Here is a 14,315-nt window from a genome sequence, read left to right as displayed (position 1 = left end):
ACAATCTTAGGACTGGCAACTAGAGTCCGAAGAATTCTCTCCAAAGTAACTTTATATCCTCACTGTATCTATGTAGCCAACAGCAACCCTCCTGTCCCTGGAAAGCCAGGATGGAAATCCACCCCTCTGGTCATGCCCTTTCTTGAGGATAGTATTGGGCGAGTACAAGGCATCGGGGAGGTGATGGCTTCTTAGGGAAGGAAGCCCAATTCTTCACGAGCTAAGCTAAGCAAGGACACCGGTGCTGCTGGGCACAGGTGGGGGGCAGCTAGGCAGGAGTAACGTAGGCCACGCTTCGGGAGTCAGGGGGATTCTGGGAAAGAACAAAGGAAAATGGCCCAGGGCATAGACAGCAAGTGAGTTAAGGTCAAGGGCCTTTGGGTGGAAAGGCATTATCTCAAGGGGAGACGAGGGCTAGAGAGTGGAACATCTGGGACTTGGGCGATAAGCCACAGCTAGTCCTTACCCTCAGCCTCAGAACCCCAGTTTGGGTAAACAGTCCCAGAAGCTATCCTTGAAAAAAAGAGTTGGTACAAGCCCGAATCTTATCTCCTCTTGATAACTTACAAAGAAAAGCCCAAGACTCTCACACCTCACTCTCTCTCTCTCCCTCCCACTCTTCCCCAGACTGACGTCCCACAGACAGCCAGAAACAAGAGCCGCACCTCCAGAGCCCAAGCCGGGAGGCCGATCCCGGCTGCATACACCCACAGACACAAGCGGTAGCTATGTCCTTTTATTTTTTTTATGGAGCCATGTGGATGAGGTTAGTGGTAAAGACATTCTCCCACACCCACTGCAGTGCCCGGCCTGGGATGAGCCTGGGGTTCAGCAACTGCCACAGTCACTGGGGTAGACGTCCCAGTGCAAGCCGATGGCGTTGATGAGGGAACCCGAGCGGCCACTGATGAACCGGAGTACGGTATTGGGGTACAGGGGGACGGCATTGAAACTCGTGCCTGTGTCCTTCCCAAAAGGCAGGTAGCGGCCCTTGTCCGTCACGAAGACCAGCTTCCTCAGGTAGTACTTGTACTTGCCAGACACCTGGATCACTGACTCCCCGGGGTGCAGGAAGATCTCCTCCAGGTCTCCCTGGGTGCCCCCCACGTAGTCGCTCCACACCTTGCCGTAGCGGACCTGGAGACTAGGGGCCGGGCGGGAAGGGAAGGAAGACGGACACTGAGCAGGGTGACCAGGATTCAGGACCTCTTGGCGTACCCGCCGAGACTCGCAAAGCGGGGACAGGGGTGACAAGTCTCCTGCCAGTCCCACAGCGTGTGAGGGATGAGGGAGCCCTTGAGATCATACAGGGAACTTCAGCTCATTTTGCCAAAACACACACAGGCTCAAAAAGGAAAAGTAACTTAGCCAGAGTCAGCCAGACCAGACCTGTGCTGGAGCTTGATTTTGGGAACTCTAGATTCCCGCTGTGCCAGCCACCAGCGCCCCCACCCCCCCACCACCCCATGCGAAAGGAGTAGAAGGAACATTCTGGAAGCCTCTCATGAGGGCAGAGACTTTGTTGTCCCAGGATGTAGTCCAGGCTCAGAAGATACACATTTTGGGGGAGAAGCATCAGCAAAGAGGGAGGATGCCGGAGGGGGCTTACGCCTCCGGCGGAGGGGGGCGCCAAACCAGCTAGCTTCTAGACCCCCCCCCCAGAGCAGCTGTGCTAGATGATTTGCCCAAGGTCACGTGGGCTGGGGGCTAGAGGGCTGGTTGTGGCAGCGCTGGCCTCGGATCTCTTTCACATACCATATTATCCCTGGGACTTGTTGACTGGAACAGACGTGACCCCAAGTGACTGAGAACTTTCCAGTTCAGCAAGATCAGAGGATCCTCAAACCAGAGAAACGCAAAGAATCTTACCCTACGATGTAGTATCTGTTGACCCGGACACGGATGGCGGTGATGGGGCCTTCCAGCTGGTAGCCAGAATGAGAGAATCGCTCTCCTCCACCGCCTCCATACTCTCCATTGTAGGAGGAGGCCCTCGCCTGAACTGGAGGGGACAATAGGAGTCAGAGGAAGAAACCTCAAGAGCTGAGTTTCTCCCCACCACCCCAGTACCTCCCACAACTCAGTGCCCACCACCCCAAGCCAGCCTCTGAAATTCAGCCTTGGCCACCAGCATTGCAGAAGGCTGCCTTCCCATGATGCTAGTGCTGGGCTCCTGGCTTCTTTCTCACTTACTGGCATTGGCCGAGGCTGATGCACAGAGAAGGGCCAGAAGAGTGATGGCCAACATTCTGGGGCTGAAGTGGAAAGAAAGCAGAAAGTCAAGGCTTAGCCTTTTTCCTTTGGACTTCATCTAGCCAGGCCTCCTTCATCTACCCTGACCTCCAGTTGAGACTCAACCTTCTTTATCCTTCAACTCAGACCTAACTGACCTAGTCTTGGGCTTGGAAAGGATTGTCCCTAATCTCCAGTCCTGCTCCTGGAAGACTAACTACTGTGTCCTTAACCCTTCTGTCCTCCCTGGTCTGGAGGTAGCCAATTCCCTTCTTCTATCCCAGATCAGAAGATCAATCCTAACCCTCTATCTGGGCCAAGCTGTGTTAAGTCCTGTTCCCTCCCAACACAAAGCCGGAAAAGAGTTTGCAAAGAAGTGGAGAACGTCTCCAGATCATAGGGATGGTTGAGTTTTCCAACCAGGAGTCTGAGCGTGACCAACTGAAATCTGCCTGTGATGGACTGGCCTGGCTCAGGGGACGTCCAGGGCAGAGGTAAAATTCTTCGCTTCACGCTGGTCTCAGATCAGAAGGAAAGGAGCATTTTAGAGCTGTGTCTGTGTCACCCGGGGAGCAGAGGTGATGAGAGACGAGACTGTGCCACCATGAGCATCAGAGTAGTTCAGGCAGAGGTGGACACACTGAGAGATTGCAGGGGGAGTTTGGACCAGCTCAAGATAATAGATTTCAGGGGCGCCTGGCTGGCTCAGTGGGTTAAGCCTCTGCCTTCGGCTCAGGTCATGATCCCGGGCTCCTGGGATCGAGCCCCTCATCGGGCTCTCTGCTCATCAGGGAGCCTGCTTCCCTCTCTCTCTCTCCCTGCCTCTCTGCCTACTTGTGATCTATGTCTGTCAAATAAATAAAATCTTTAAAAAGAAAAAAAAGATAATAGATTTCAGACACCTGCTCCACGTGTCATCATTCTTTCCCCGCTAACACAGATCTGGCCACATCGATGCTCCCAAGCACCCCAGGCATCCCCTGTCCTTCCACGGAGACCCAGATATCTTAGCATCCCACTCAGCCGCAGACGTCCCAGCCTAGCTGACAACACAGGTGTCCTCTGCCGCTCAGTCCAGGCAGGTTCCTGCCCAGCTCAGCTTGAATTCCCCCAAACTCAACCCAGCCATCCCTGTCACCCCTTAGCTCAGCCCTCTGTCACCCCTCACCTGGCTGTTTGAAGTGCAAAGTAACCCCTGGCACTTTCAGATCTTTTATACCAGGTCCAAGCCCTCCCCCTGCTGTTTATCGTGTGAACCTCACCTCCTGAGCAAATATGGTCAATCTGTTAGGGTGAGTTGTCAGGCAGAGTCCTGAATTTCTTATCCTGCCTCTCCCCAGCACGGGTTATAGGTCACAGGGTGGGGTTCCCTCGGGGCCAAGGCCCAGATCTCAGGACTCGCAGAATGAACTTGAGAGAACTTCACCAACTGAAGGGGCGGCAGCTTTGGGTGGGAGAAGTTACTGATCACTCCTGGGTGTGGTCTAAGTCTCTCCCTCCCCTCTTTGGGTGTCTGCAGGTGAGCTCACCCGCAAGCTGTCATCTTTCAGGATAAACACTGTCCTCTCAGGGCATTTGAAACATAGATCCTCCTGGAAAGGGATTATAGTCCCAATGTCCTGTACTTAGGAGTGCCTACTATCTTCCAGACATTTTTTTCTCTGTCTTCCCTGTTACTTCATAAAAAAAAAAAAAAAAAAAATCCAAACATATAGAAAAATGAAAAGAATTACACAGTGAACACCCGTATACCCCCATGTCAATTCTGCCATAGTTAATATTTTGCTGTACTTGCTCCCCACCCCCCATCCCCTCCCATCTATCTATCCTCAACCTGCCAGACGGTTCACAAACCTTTTCTGAGAAGGGTAACATGGTGTTGCAGGTGAACACTGAGCACCTGTAGATCCCCCTCCTGGGGACAGACAGTCCGTCCAGAGGGCCAAGTGGGAAGCTAAGGAAGTAGACGGGTCCTCCTTTGGGGGCAGTTCTGGGCTCAGGACCTTAGGACTTCCGGGAACCACAGCCGAATCTTTTACAGGTTACAGCCCACACAGGACAGTCCTCCCTGGTCCTGTCCCCAGTGCCCCGCATGCCAGTCCCGAGGTCTGAAACCTCCCGGGGGCTGATCTCATAGATTTCTTCTCCTCGGAGGCCCTTCCCTTCCCTCTAAGTCCCTAGGATGGTCTCCTGGGTCCTACTTGGACTCGTCTAGGGCTGGCTCTTTGACCCTCTGAGTCAGCAGATCCTCCCAAGAGGGAAGGATGGAACCCAGGGAGGGGCTGGAGTCATTAGCCTCAGTTATTAATGACTGGAGCCCGACACACAGCACCCACCCATCACAGGCTTGCCATCTAGGAGTGTGGACTCCTCCCAAGAAAGCCTGAAGGAGCCGGAGATAGAACAGGGCTCCTCCCCGGGAGGTTCCAGAATAAGGAGGGCAGCCAAGGATATGTCGTCTGACCTCTCTTCTCCAAGGTCAAAACAAGCCTGTCCTGCTGACCTAACTTCTCCTTCATTCCAGATATTTTGTTCTGTCTCTCGTCCCCTCTGGTTTTCCTTTCTTTCCCGGTTCTCTGCTTGTCTTGATCTCCCGGCTCCGAGGATTTTTCTTTAAAGTCCCTCTCGCGGTGCCTTTTTCCTGCTTCTTCTTTTCTTTGTCTCCCCCACCTCCGCCACCTGCTACCCCAGTCTCTCTCTCTCTTTCCTCTGTCTCTTCTCTCATTATTGTTTGTCTCTCTCCTCTTCCTTCTTAGGAATATATCCCACAGGATGGAACCAAACACCGAATATTAAAGATGGCAGCTCAGAGAGGTCTGAGGCCTTGGGAGAATGCCCTCGTCTCTCCATGCATGACTCATCTGGGACCCTCAGGACAGAGGCTCCCACGCTTGTCATAGCTTCACTCTGATGCGCGGACCCCACCTACGCGGGGAGCCAGAGTCTCTCCCATGCCTGCAGCCTGGTCCCCAGGTTCCCCACAGCAGGCCCTCCAGCCCCTCTCCAGAGGGCAAGAGAGGCCTTTCTTCCCGTGGAAGTGGTCTCCGGGCTCATCCTCTGTCGGTCCCAGAGACCAGATAGGCCCTTGTGCCCCTAATGCGGGGACGTCCAGCAAATACTCTGACTCCGTGCCGTGCCTGAAGAGCCCAGAGGAAGACGGGGGAGGCAGTGGGACACCAGCCCCCCCTCCGCTTCCAGTTCATCAGCTCCTGTCTGAACTTTCCGCATTGTACCCATGTGTCTGCTGGGGGCCTACCTTAGTCCTACAGGCAGTGCGGGTCACCCTGCCCCAGTCCCAGAGGGAGCGGGAGTCACTGCATGTCCATCCTACAGGCAACGGGAGTCGCCCCATTCCCCCCTCCACAGGCTGTGAAAGTCCAAGGCCTCTGCAGGCTTTCCGCGGTTGGGGGCAGCTTGCACTCTCTCTCTGTCTTCCCTGCCCTCTTGGCAACACAACTGACTGAACCCATTGAAGGAGCATCTGCGTGTTGGAGGCGCCCTTCCAGATGCTGGAGAGACAGCCGCTGGGGGAGTCCCCGAACCCGCAGGAGCTTTCGCTCCAGGGGGCGTCAGACAACCAGTGCACTGATAGCACCAGACAAGACAGTGAGAAAATACAGCAGGGCGCCTGGGTGGCTCCGTGGGCTGAGCCTCTGCCTTCGGCTCAGGTCATGATCTCAGGGTCCTGGGATCAAGCCCTGCATCGGGTTCTCTGCTCAGCAGGAGCCTGCTTCCCCTCTCTCTCTCTGCCTGCCTCTCTGCCTACTTGTGATCTCTGTCAAATAAATAAATAAAATCTTAAAAAAAAAAAAAAGAAAGAAAGAAAGAAAAGAAAGAGTGAGCCGGGAGCAGGGCTGCGGAAGCTGTTCCCTCTGCCTGGGAGGCCACCCTCCTCGGGTAATATTCCTAAAGACCTGACTGAAGCGACGGGCAGAGGACAGATGTTCGGGCGAAGACTGGGCCTGGCAAAGGCACGGCTACCAATGCCCTGAGCGCAGTGGGTATGGGCCGTGTGCAGGTGGAGTAGAAAAGGCAGGGGTGGGGGGCAAAGGGAGGCTCTGGGCAGCCCCTGTGGTCAGGAGTTTGGATTCCTCCTGATGGTAAGGGGAGCCGTTGGGGGGTTTTGCCTATTTTTATATTTTTAAAGATTTACTTATTTGATTATTTGACACAGAGAGAGAGACACACAGCAAGAGAGGGAACACAAGCAGGGGGTGTGGGAGAGGGAGAAGCAGGCTTCCCACCCAGCAGGGAGCCTGATGCAGGGCTCGATCCCAGGACCCTGGGATTAGGACCCCAGCCGAAGGCAGACGCTAATGACTGAGCCACCCACGCGCCCCGGGTTTTGCTTTTTAAAAGTGGCAAGTGGAGGGGCACCTGGGTGGCTCAGTGGGTTAAAGCCTCTGCTTTCCGCTCTGGTCATGATCTCAGGGACCTGGGATGGAGCCCCACATTGGACTCTGCTCAGCAGGGAGCCTGTCTCTGCCAGCCTCTCTGTCTACTTGTGATCTCTCTCTCTCTGTCAAATAAATAAATAAAATCTTAAAAAAAAAAAATAAGAGTGGCGAGTGGAAGGGCGTCTGGGTGGCTCAGTCCGTTGAGCTGGGACTCTTGGTTTTGCTCATGTCGTGATCTCCCGCAGTGGGATCGAGCCCACCTCAGGCTCCCCTCCAAGTCTGCTTGTCCCTCTCCTTTTCCCTCAGTCCCACGCTGGCTGGGTCTCTCAAGAAAATAAACAATATATATATATTTAAAGGTTTAATGCTTTTATTTATTTATTTGAGAGGGAGCGCGCAAGCAGGGGGAGCAACGGGGGAGAGGGAGAAGAGGACTCCCCGCTGAGCAGGGAGCCACATGCCGGGCTCCATCCCAGGGTGCTGAGATCATGACCTGAGCCGAAGGCAGACGCTTAACAGACTGAGCTACTAGCCAGGCGCCCCAATAAAAAAAAATTTTTTTTTCAATAAAAAAGTAAAAGTGGAGAATGGAGCTCGGTAGGGGTGGTGGGTAGTAAGAGTGCAGGTGGCGCCCACAGCAGTAGCAGCGGGTGCTCTCACAAACCCCCTCAACTCCAGCAAACCCCCCCTCCGCCCCGCCCCCTCCTGCTCGGCGCCCTGAGAACTACTTCCTCTCCCAGACAAAGCGGCTTAAGTGCTGGTGCAAATTCAGACCCTGGGGCAGGAGATGGAGGGATGGAGTGGGGGGCGTGCGGGGGGGGGGGTGAGAATCCGCCCCCTCTCTCAGATCACGTATTTTCCAAAATATATTTCCAAGGAATGGCAAATCTGTTTCCCGTTGGGAAGGCAAATTCTTTATCTCCTCCTGTAAGCCTTGGGTCTCCCAGCTGGCTTCATCTGAACAAAGGGTTTTACTATAAGAGCAAAATGAACTTTTCTTTCTCTGTTCATCCTTCATTGTCCCAGTGAGGAAACTAAAGTCTTGCGAGAGAAGTGACCTCACCAAGTTGCAGAGGAGAGTTCCTCCGTTCCCCACCCTCTTGTCCCCAGTGCCCCACGTGCGACAGTGGCCCGCAGTTTGCTTCTGCCACTCCTGCTGCCTAAATATTCTCCGCCTTCTGCTTTCCTAGCATCTTCTACCCTCAAGACGTTCAGCCGCACCACCACCCCCCGCCGCCTGCACCCACCATCCCCCTGCACCCCTCACCAAGCCTTCAGTCTCAGGTGTCTCCTCCCCAGCACCTCCACTTCAAACAATTCCTTTCTTCGGCCTCCAGCTGTGCTTCGTGCAGCCCCAGCCCGGCTCTGATTACCCTGCGCTGTAATCTATCTGTTTACACAGAAGCCTCCGCCAGTAAACCTGGAGCCCACTCCGAGGTGGGGACCGTGTCTTCCCCCCCTCTGAATTCCCCGCTCCTACTCCCCGCCTGGCACAGAACAGGCGCCCCAGTAATGACGGTCAGATGCCCTGGCTGCTGGTGAGAATTCTATTAAATGCCCCTCCTTTGTCTTTTCATGTCTCTCTTTCTTCTGGCAGTGTTGTATTTGGGTTTTCTTCTTATATGTCTGAATCTTACGGTGAAATTCTGTATTTGGCAGAATACTGGACATAAAGATAGAATTTCAGGTTGAAGTCCTCCATCCAACACTCATTAGCTGGGTGAATGTAAAGCAGTCACTTTGTTGGGTGCCTGGGTAGCTCAGCGGGTTAAGTGTCTGCCTTCGCTCAGGTCACGATCCTGGAATCCTGGGATGGAGTCTGGCATCCGGCTCCCAGCTCCACGGGGAGTCTGCTTCTCCCTCTGACCTCCCCTCTCACGCTCTCCTTCACTGTCTCTCTCTCAAATAAATAAATAAAATCTTTTTTAAAAAATTATTTATTTATCTGACAGAGAGAGATAGGCAGAGAGGGAACACAAGCAAGGGAAGTGAGAGAGGGAGAAGCAGGCACCCCACTGAGCAAGAAGCCCAATGATGCGATGTGGGGCTCATTCAGGGACTCCGGGATCATGACCTGAGCCCAAGGCAGGTGCTGAACCAGCTGAGCCATCCAGGTGTCCCGTGGCCTTTATTTTTATATCTCTTTCAGATAAAGTTGATGAGGGCAGCCCTTGTCTTTCTTATCTGTAGTTAGCATTATTTTATGGTTTAGCTTAGTCAGATCCTGGAGATTTTAATCAAGTACATCATAAGACTTGAAGAAAGACATTTTTTTAAGTTTATTTTTTTAGTCATCACTACATCCTATACGGGGCTTGAACTCATGATCCCGAAATCAAGAATCAAATGCTCTTCTGACTGAGACAGGCAGGTGCCCCTCAAAGAAAGAATTTTCTGTAAGTTGATTCGTATAACTCCAGTTAAAGTCACTTGGAGATCTGGTTTTAGTTTCCTTTTATTGAGGTATGATTACATGGTAATTCTTTTTTTTTTTTTTTAAGATTTTATTTATTTATTTGACAGGCAGAGATCACAAGTAAGCAGAGAGGCAGGCAGAGAGAGAGGAGGAAGCAGGCTCCCTGCTGAGCAGAGAGCCCGACGCGGGGCTCGATCCCAACACCCTGGGATCATGACCTGAGCCGAAGGCAGAGGCTTTAACCCACTGAGCCACCCAGGTGCCCCAGTAATTCTGTTTTTAATCTGTGTGTATGCATTTTGTTTTTTGTTTTTAAGATATTTTGAGGGGCTCCTGGGTGGCTCAGTGGGTTAACGTTTGCTTTGGCTCAGGTCATGATCTCAGATCTCAGGGTTCTGGGATGGAGCCCTGCATCCAGCTCTCTGCTCAGCAGGGAGCCTGCTTCCCCCTCTCTGCCTGCTGCTCTGCCTACTTGTGATCTCTCTCTCTCTGTCAAACAAATAAATAAAATCTTAAAAAATTTTTTTTATTTTTATTTTTAAGGGGTCTCTGGGTGGCTCAGTTGGTTGAATGTCCTACTCGGTTTCAGCTCAGGTCATGATCTCACGGTTATGGATTGAGCGCTAAGTCCAGCTCCACGCTGGGCATGGAGCCTGCTTGGTTTCCCTCTGTGCCTTTCCCTCTGCCCCTCCCCTGCTCTCCCTCTCTTTTAAAAAAGAAAAAAAAATAATAATTTTTTAAAAAATCCAATGAATATTTAAAAAATTTTTAAGTACTGTCTACATCCAATGTGGGGTTTGAACTTACAACCCCAAGATCGAGTCAAGCCAGCCAGGAGCCCCGAACCTCTGTGTTTTTGCCTTCAGCCTCCGTTCCTCTTGCTGAATGGCTTGATCAATTGCCAACTCTTTGTGTTTTCCTTTGTTTCCTATATTTGTTTTCCTCCTCACCAAGAATAATCACCCTCCAGAACATATAACAATATAACAATATCAAATATTGATACAACGATATCAGTGAGATGAGGTGAGGTCATTCCACCAGGATGTGGTCATTCTTGCTGTGTCAGTAAGAATTCATCTGACAATATGAGCGGATTTCATTTCCCTCATATATCACATGAGGTTTGGTCTTCTGCTCTAGCCCTTGATGTGTTCTGCAAACGCATGAAATCGGGCAGTGCGGTGTGCCCCGGACGGGCTGGGACGGGCTCGGCCACTCCGAAGCCCGGTGCCTAGGGCAAGTTATTTTACTTCTCTCTGCTTCTGTTTTCTCATCTGAAAAAACAAACACAGACAAAAAAGACCGATGATAATCTCTCAGGGTTGCTGTGGTTCTGAAATGGTTCATGTGGGTAAAGTTCCAGAACACTGCCTGGTGCAAGTGGGATGCCAAGGAAGAGAGCTTCTGTTTCTCCCTCCGTCCTGTGCAAATAAGAAAATTGTAAAATTCTTAATTTTTCCACACGCGTGTCTGTCTGCCTGCCTGCCTGCCTTTCTTTTTTCTTCCTTTCTTCTTTCTTTCTTCCTTCCTTTTTCTTTTCTTTCTTTCTCTTTATTTTTACAGCTCATGATTTAGTTATAAACCTAAATCGTATATTGCTAGCATTCCATTCATACGCTTCAATCTTGTTTTTTTCTTTCCCTGATTCAATACTTCAATACACTGCAGGCAGACTAGAGTCCCAAAGTCCCCTGCTAGTCTGCCTGAGGCCAGACTCACTGATTTTACTGCTTCGCAACTCGGTCCTTTCAAACATCAAGGTTATGAGAAGTCACGTGTCTCCTCTACCATCATCGCATTTTCCTGTCCACTCAGCTGATAAAAGAATAAAGGCAGGGGCGCCTGGGTGGCTGAGTGGGTTAGAGCCTCTGCCTTCAGCTCAGGTCATGAATTCAGGGTCCTGGGATAGAGCCCCGCATTGGGCTCCCGCTCAGCGGGGAGTCTGTTTCTCCCGCTCCTGCTCAAGTGCTCATGCTCTCTTTTTGTCCCTTGCTCTTGCTCTCTCTCTCTCTCTCTCAAAAAAAAAAAAAGAAGAAGAAGAAGAAGAAGAAGAAGAAGAAGAGCAAAATGGTCAAGGCCAAGATTGCTTGAACTGAACATCATTGAAAGCGTTTACTAAGCGTGCTGGGGAAATTGAAATGAAGGGTCCCGCCCTGGAAGGTCTCCCTCGCTAGTGAGGGCCAAACCCAATCAAACCCGTCTTCGGAATGCCATGAATCACCATAGCCTGACATATAAGGATTCGTTCAAGCACAGCGGAGGGGACAAGGATCCTGGCCGGCCAGAATGGCACAGTGAAAGGAGAGAAGCAGGCTGAGGTCCGGTTCTACCCCTTTCCTTGGGCAAATTACTTAAAAGTCTCTGAATCTCAGTTTCCTCGTTAGAGAAGGAGGGATGAGAACCAGTGCAGGGGTTGTTTGAGAGGATGAAATGAGACATACAGGGGTGCCTGGCTGGTATCTCGGGGCTGTGACTTCAAGCCTCACACTGCGTGCAGAGATTACTTGAAAAGAAATGTTCTTAGTAAATTACTAGGCACGTAGAAGGCGCACAGGCCAGGAGCGGGGACATTGGAGGAGTGGAGACACTGAAACAAAGTAGGAGAACGAGTGCAGGGGACAAAGTGGGACACAGCATCCTCCACCATGGGAAGGAAGCATCTGGGCAGACTGGGCTCACAGGGACAGGAGGAAGCCAGTAAGAGTCCCCAGGCAAGCCATGAACAGAACCAAGAACGAGCATGGTGTTCATGATTGCTAATCCATCATTTTTGGGGTGGGGATAAGGAGCCAAAGGGGCCAGCCCCAGTCTCAGAGGCTGAGAGTGAACCAGGAAGAGAGCTGGAGCTCCCACCTGAAGGCGTCACCTTTCTGCACAAGAGAGGGAAAGCAGATCTGCTGATGGTGAGAGAGTAGATGTTTTGCCCCTAAGGCAAAGCTCCTTAGGGAAGCTGTGAGAGGTCTGGAAGAGCAACCGGAGGGAAGGGAAAGAAAGAGCATCACCCAGATCCACGTGACAGTGTGGCTGAGGGGACCAGGTGGAGTTAGGGGTACGACGTGCGGTGAGTTGTGTGATTGTGTCCCATGGGCTCACCAACCCTGTAACAGGACCAAAGGAAAGTGGTTGTATGGGTCCAAGGCAGAAGATTTATGAAGAAGGTGGGGTGGAGGACAAGGCTGGCAAGCGCCGGAGACAGGGTGGTTGGAGCCGTGCACCAGAGTCAACATTACAGGGGAAGTGGACTGAGATAAGGGAGGGACTCCAGGATGTGCGCTCCGAGAAAAGAGTATCAGTGAGATGGACCAGCGGGAGGAGTGGGGGAAAGCGGAGACTCAGAGCCTGGGGAATCTGATGGTCCCTGTAGAGCAACCCTGAGTGGTAACGAGCTTTAAGGTGGGTCTCTGATGCGAAGGGACAGATCGTTCATGGTCTTTCAGAGATGAGAAGCAGTGCTGGATTGAGATGGAAAGGCACAGAACAGCCGAATGCCTACTTTACCAGGTGCCTTATACAAACTATCCTCTAGTACCCCCTAATAGCCCCTCAGGTTGGGAATTTGTGAAAAATGGAAACCAAATACATGGCCAAGGGTCTCACAGCTGTTGAGCCAGGAATCTCAGATTTAATCCCAGGGCTGACTGGTTCCAAGACCCAGATTCCCCAGATCTCCCCAAAGAGGTGGCATTTGAGACCTTTGTAAATCATTTTTATCATTTTCTAAAAGATTTTATTTATTTATTTATTTGAGAGAGAGAAGGAGAGAGAGAGCATGAACAGGGGGAGGAGCAGAGGGAGAGGGAGAAGCAGGCTTCCCGCTGAGTGGGGAGCCCAATATGGGGCTCGATCCCAGGACCCAGAGATCATGACCTGAGCCAAAGGCAGATGCTTAAACGGCTGAGCCACCCAAGTGCCCTCTCAAAGATTTTGAAGCAGGAAGGTGATAAGATCAGAAATGTCTTTTTAAAAGATGACCCTGGAAAAGATTAGGTTGGGGGAGAAACTGAGTAAGGGAAACCGCATCAGAAGGCTGTTGAGACAGACAGGACACTGACACTAAGGGGTGGCTGTGGGGGTGGAGAGGAGTGTCACATTTGCAAGGTATCTTACGTATAAAATCGCCCGGACCAGTTGACTGTTGAAGGGGGTGAGGAAGAGGAAAGATTCCAGGATAATGCAAACATTATCACAGGGCCGACCCTGATCACTCAGCCAGCCACAAAGGAGACTAAACTCAGAGGGAGGAGATGGTAGATTTGTAAAAGCTTTATATTATGAAATATTACACAACTATAGAAAGGTAAAAAAAAAAAAGAGGAAATGTGCTGTATAATAATAATGAAGGCATTTTTTACTGTTTTACTGTGTTCTAGAACACAGTTCACAGGTGTAAGATTATGTAAATGAGCATTTTTTGGTCTCAAGTCACAGAAGCACCACCCACACAAAGGGAAATGTATTATAAGGACCCAAGAACCCAAGGACAGGAGTGAAGCTGGGCGTCGGGAAGGAACTAGAATCAGGGACTCATAGCATCAGAAATGGTCTCTCCAATGCTCCAATGCTCCCGTCTGCTGAGTGGTTTCTCCATGTGATGGGAGCGGGGTCACAGAGAGTTCCTCACTTTTACGTCTAGCAGATGTAGTCACCCAGGCAGTCATTCCCTCTCAGCCCTGAAGTTCCAAGGGAGAGGCCTGCCTGGTCCAGCGAGCAGGAAGTGTTGGCCCAGTAACTCATGACTCGGCGCCAGGTGACATGGTAGGAAGCACTCAGAAAAGGTGCTTCCTCCTATGGTCCTGCTCCTCAGAGAACCCAGCAAGTGCCCACGGCAGGGCAGAAGTGGTCAGACTCCCCCGAGGACAGAGAGGAGAGCAGTGGTTCTGAACCAGGGCTGCACGTTGGAATCACCCGGAGAGCCCTAAGAAGACTGCCTGGCCCCACCCCCCCGGGAGGCTCTGATGGTCTCCATCTGGGGTGTGGCTACATCGTCAAACTTTTATTCTCCTCTCTCTCTCTCTCTCTCTTTTTTTTTAAAGATATTATTGGGCGCCTGGGTGGCTCAGTGGGTTAATCCTCTGCCTTTGGCTCAGGTCATGGTCTCAGGGTCCGGGGATCGAGCCCCCGCATCGGGCTCCCTGCTCAGCAGGGAGCCTGCTTCCCCCTTTCTCTCTGCCTGCCTCTCTGCCTACTTGTGATCTCTCTCTCTGTGTCAAATAAATTAAATAAAATCTTTAAAAAAAAATAAAAAAGATATTATTCATTTTTGCGAG

The 14,315-nt window shown here is 51.5% G+C and overlaps 1 protein-coding gene across 1 annotated transcript; it reads right to left on the bottom strand.

The window, feature by feature from the left end:
* Positions 1-721: 721 nt before the first annotated feature.
* On the bottom strand, positions 722-2,248 carry ZG16 (zymogen granule protein 16; the record flags this gene model as incomplete). Its single annotated transcript, XM_080830537.1, has 3 exons — positions 722-1,144; positions 1,870-2,002; positions 2,194-2,248. 3 exons carry the CDS (start codon positions 2,246-2,248, stop codon positions 829-831), a joined length of 504 nt encoding a protein of 167 aa, XP_080686663.1. The 3' UTR covers positions 722-828.
* Positions 2,249-14,315: the final 12,067 nt, after the last annotated feature.

This window comes from Martes martes (assembly GCF_963455335.1).
Source record: "Martes martes genome assembly, chromosome: 18".
In the NCBI taxonomy this organism is placed as follows: domain Eukaryota; kingdom Metazoa; phylum Chordata; class Mammalia; order Carnivora; family Mustelidae; genus Martes; species Martes martes.
The sequence above is the reverse complement of the archived record's forward strand: the minus strand, read 5'-3'. Positions and strand labels throughout refer to the sequence as shown.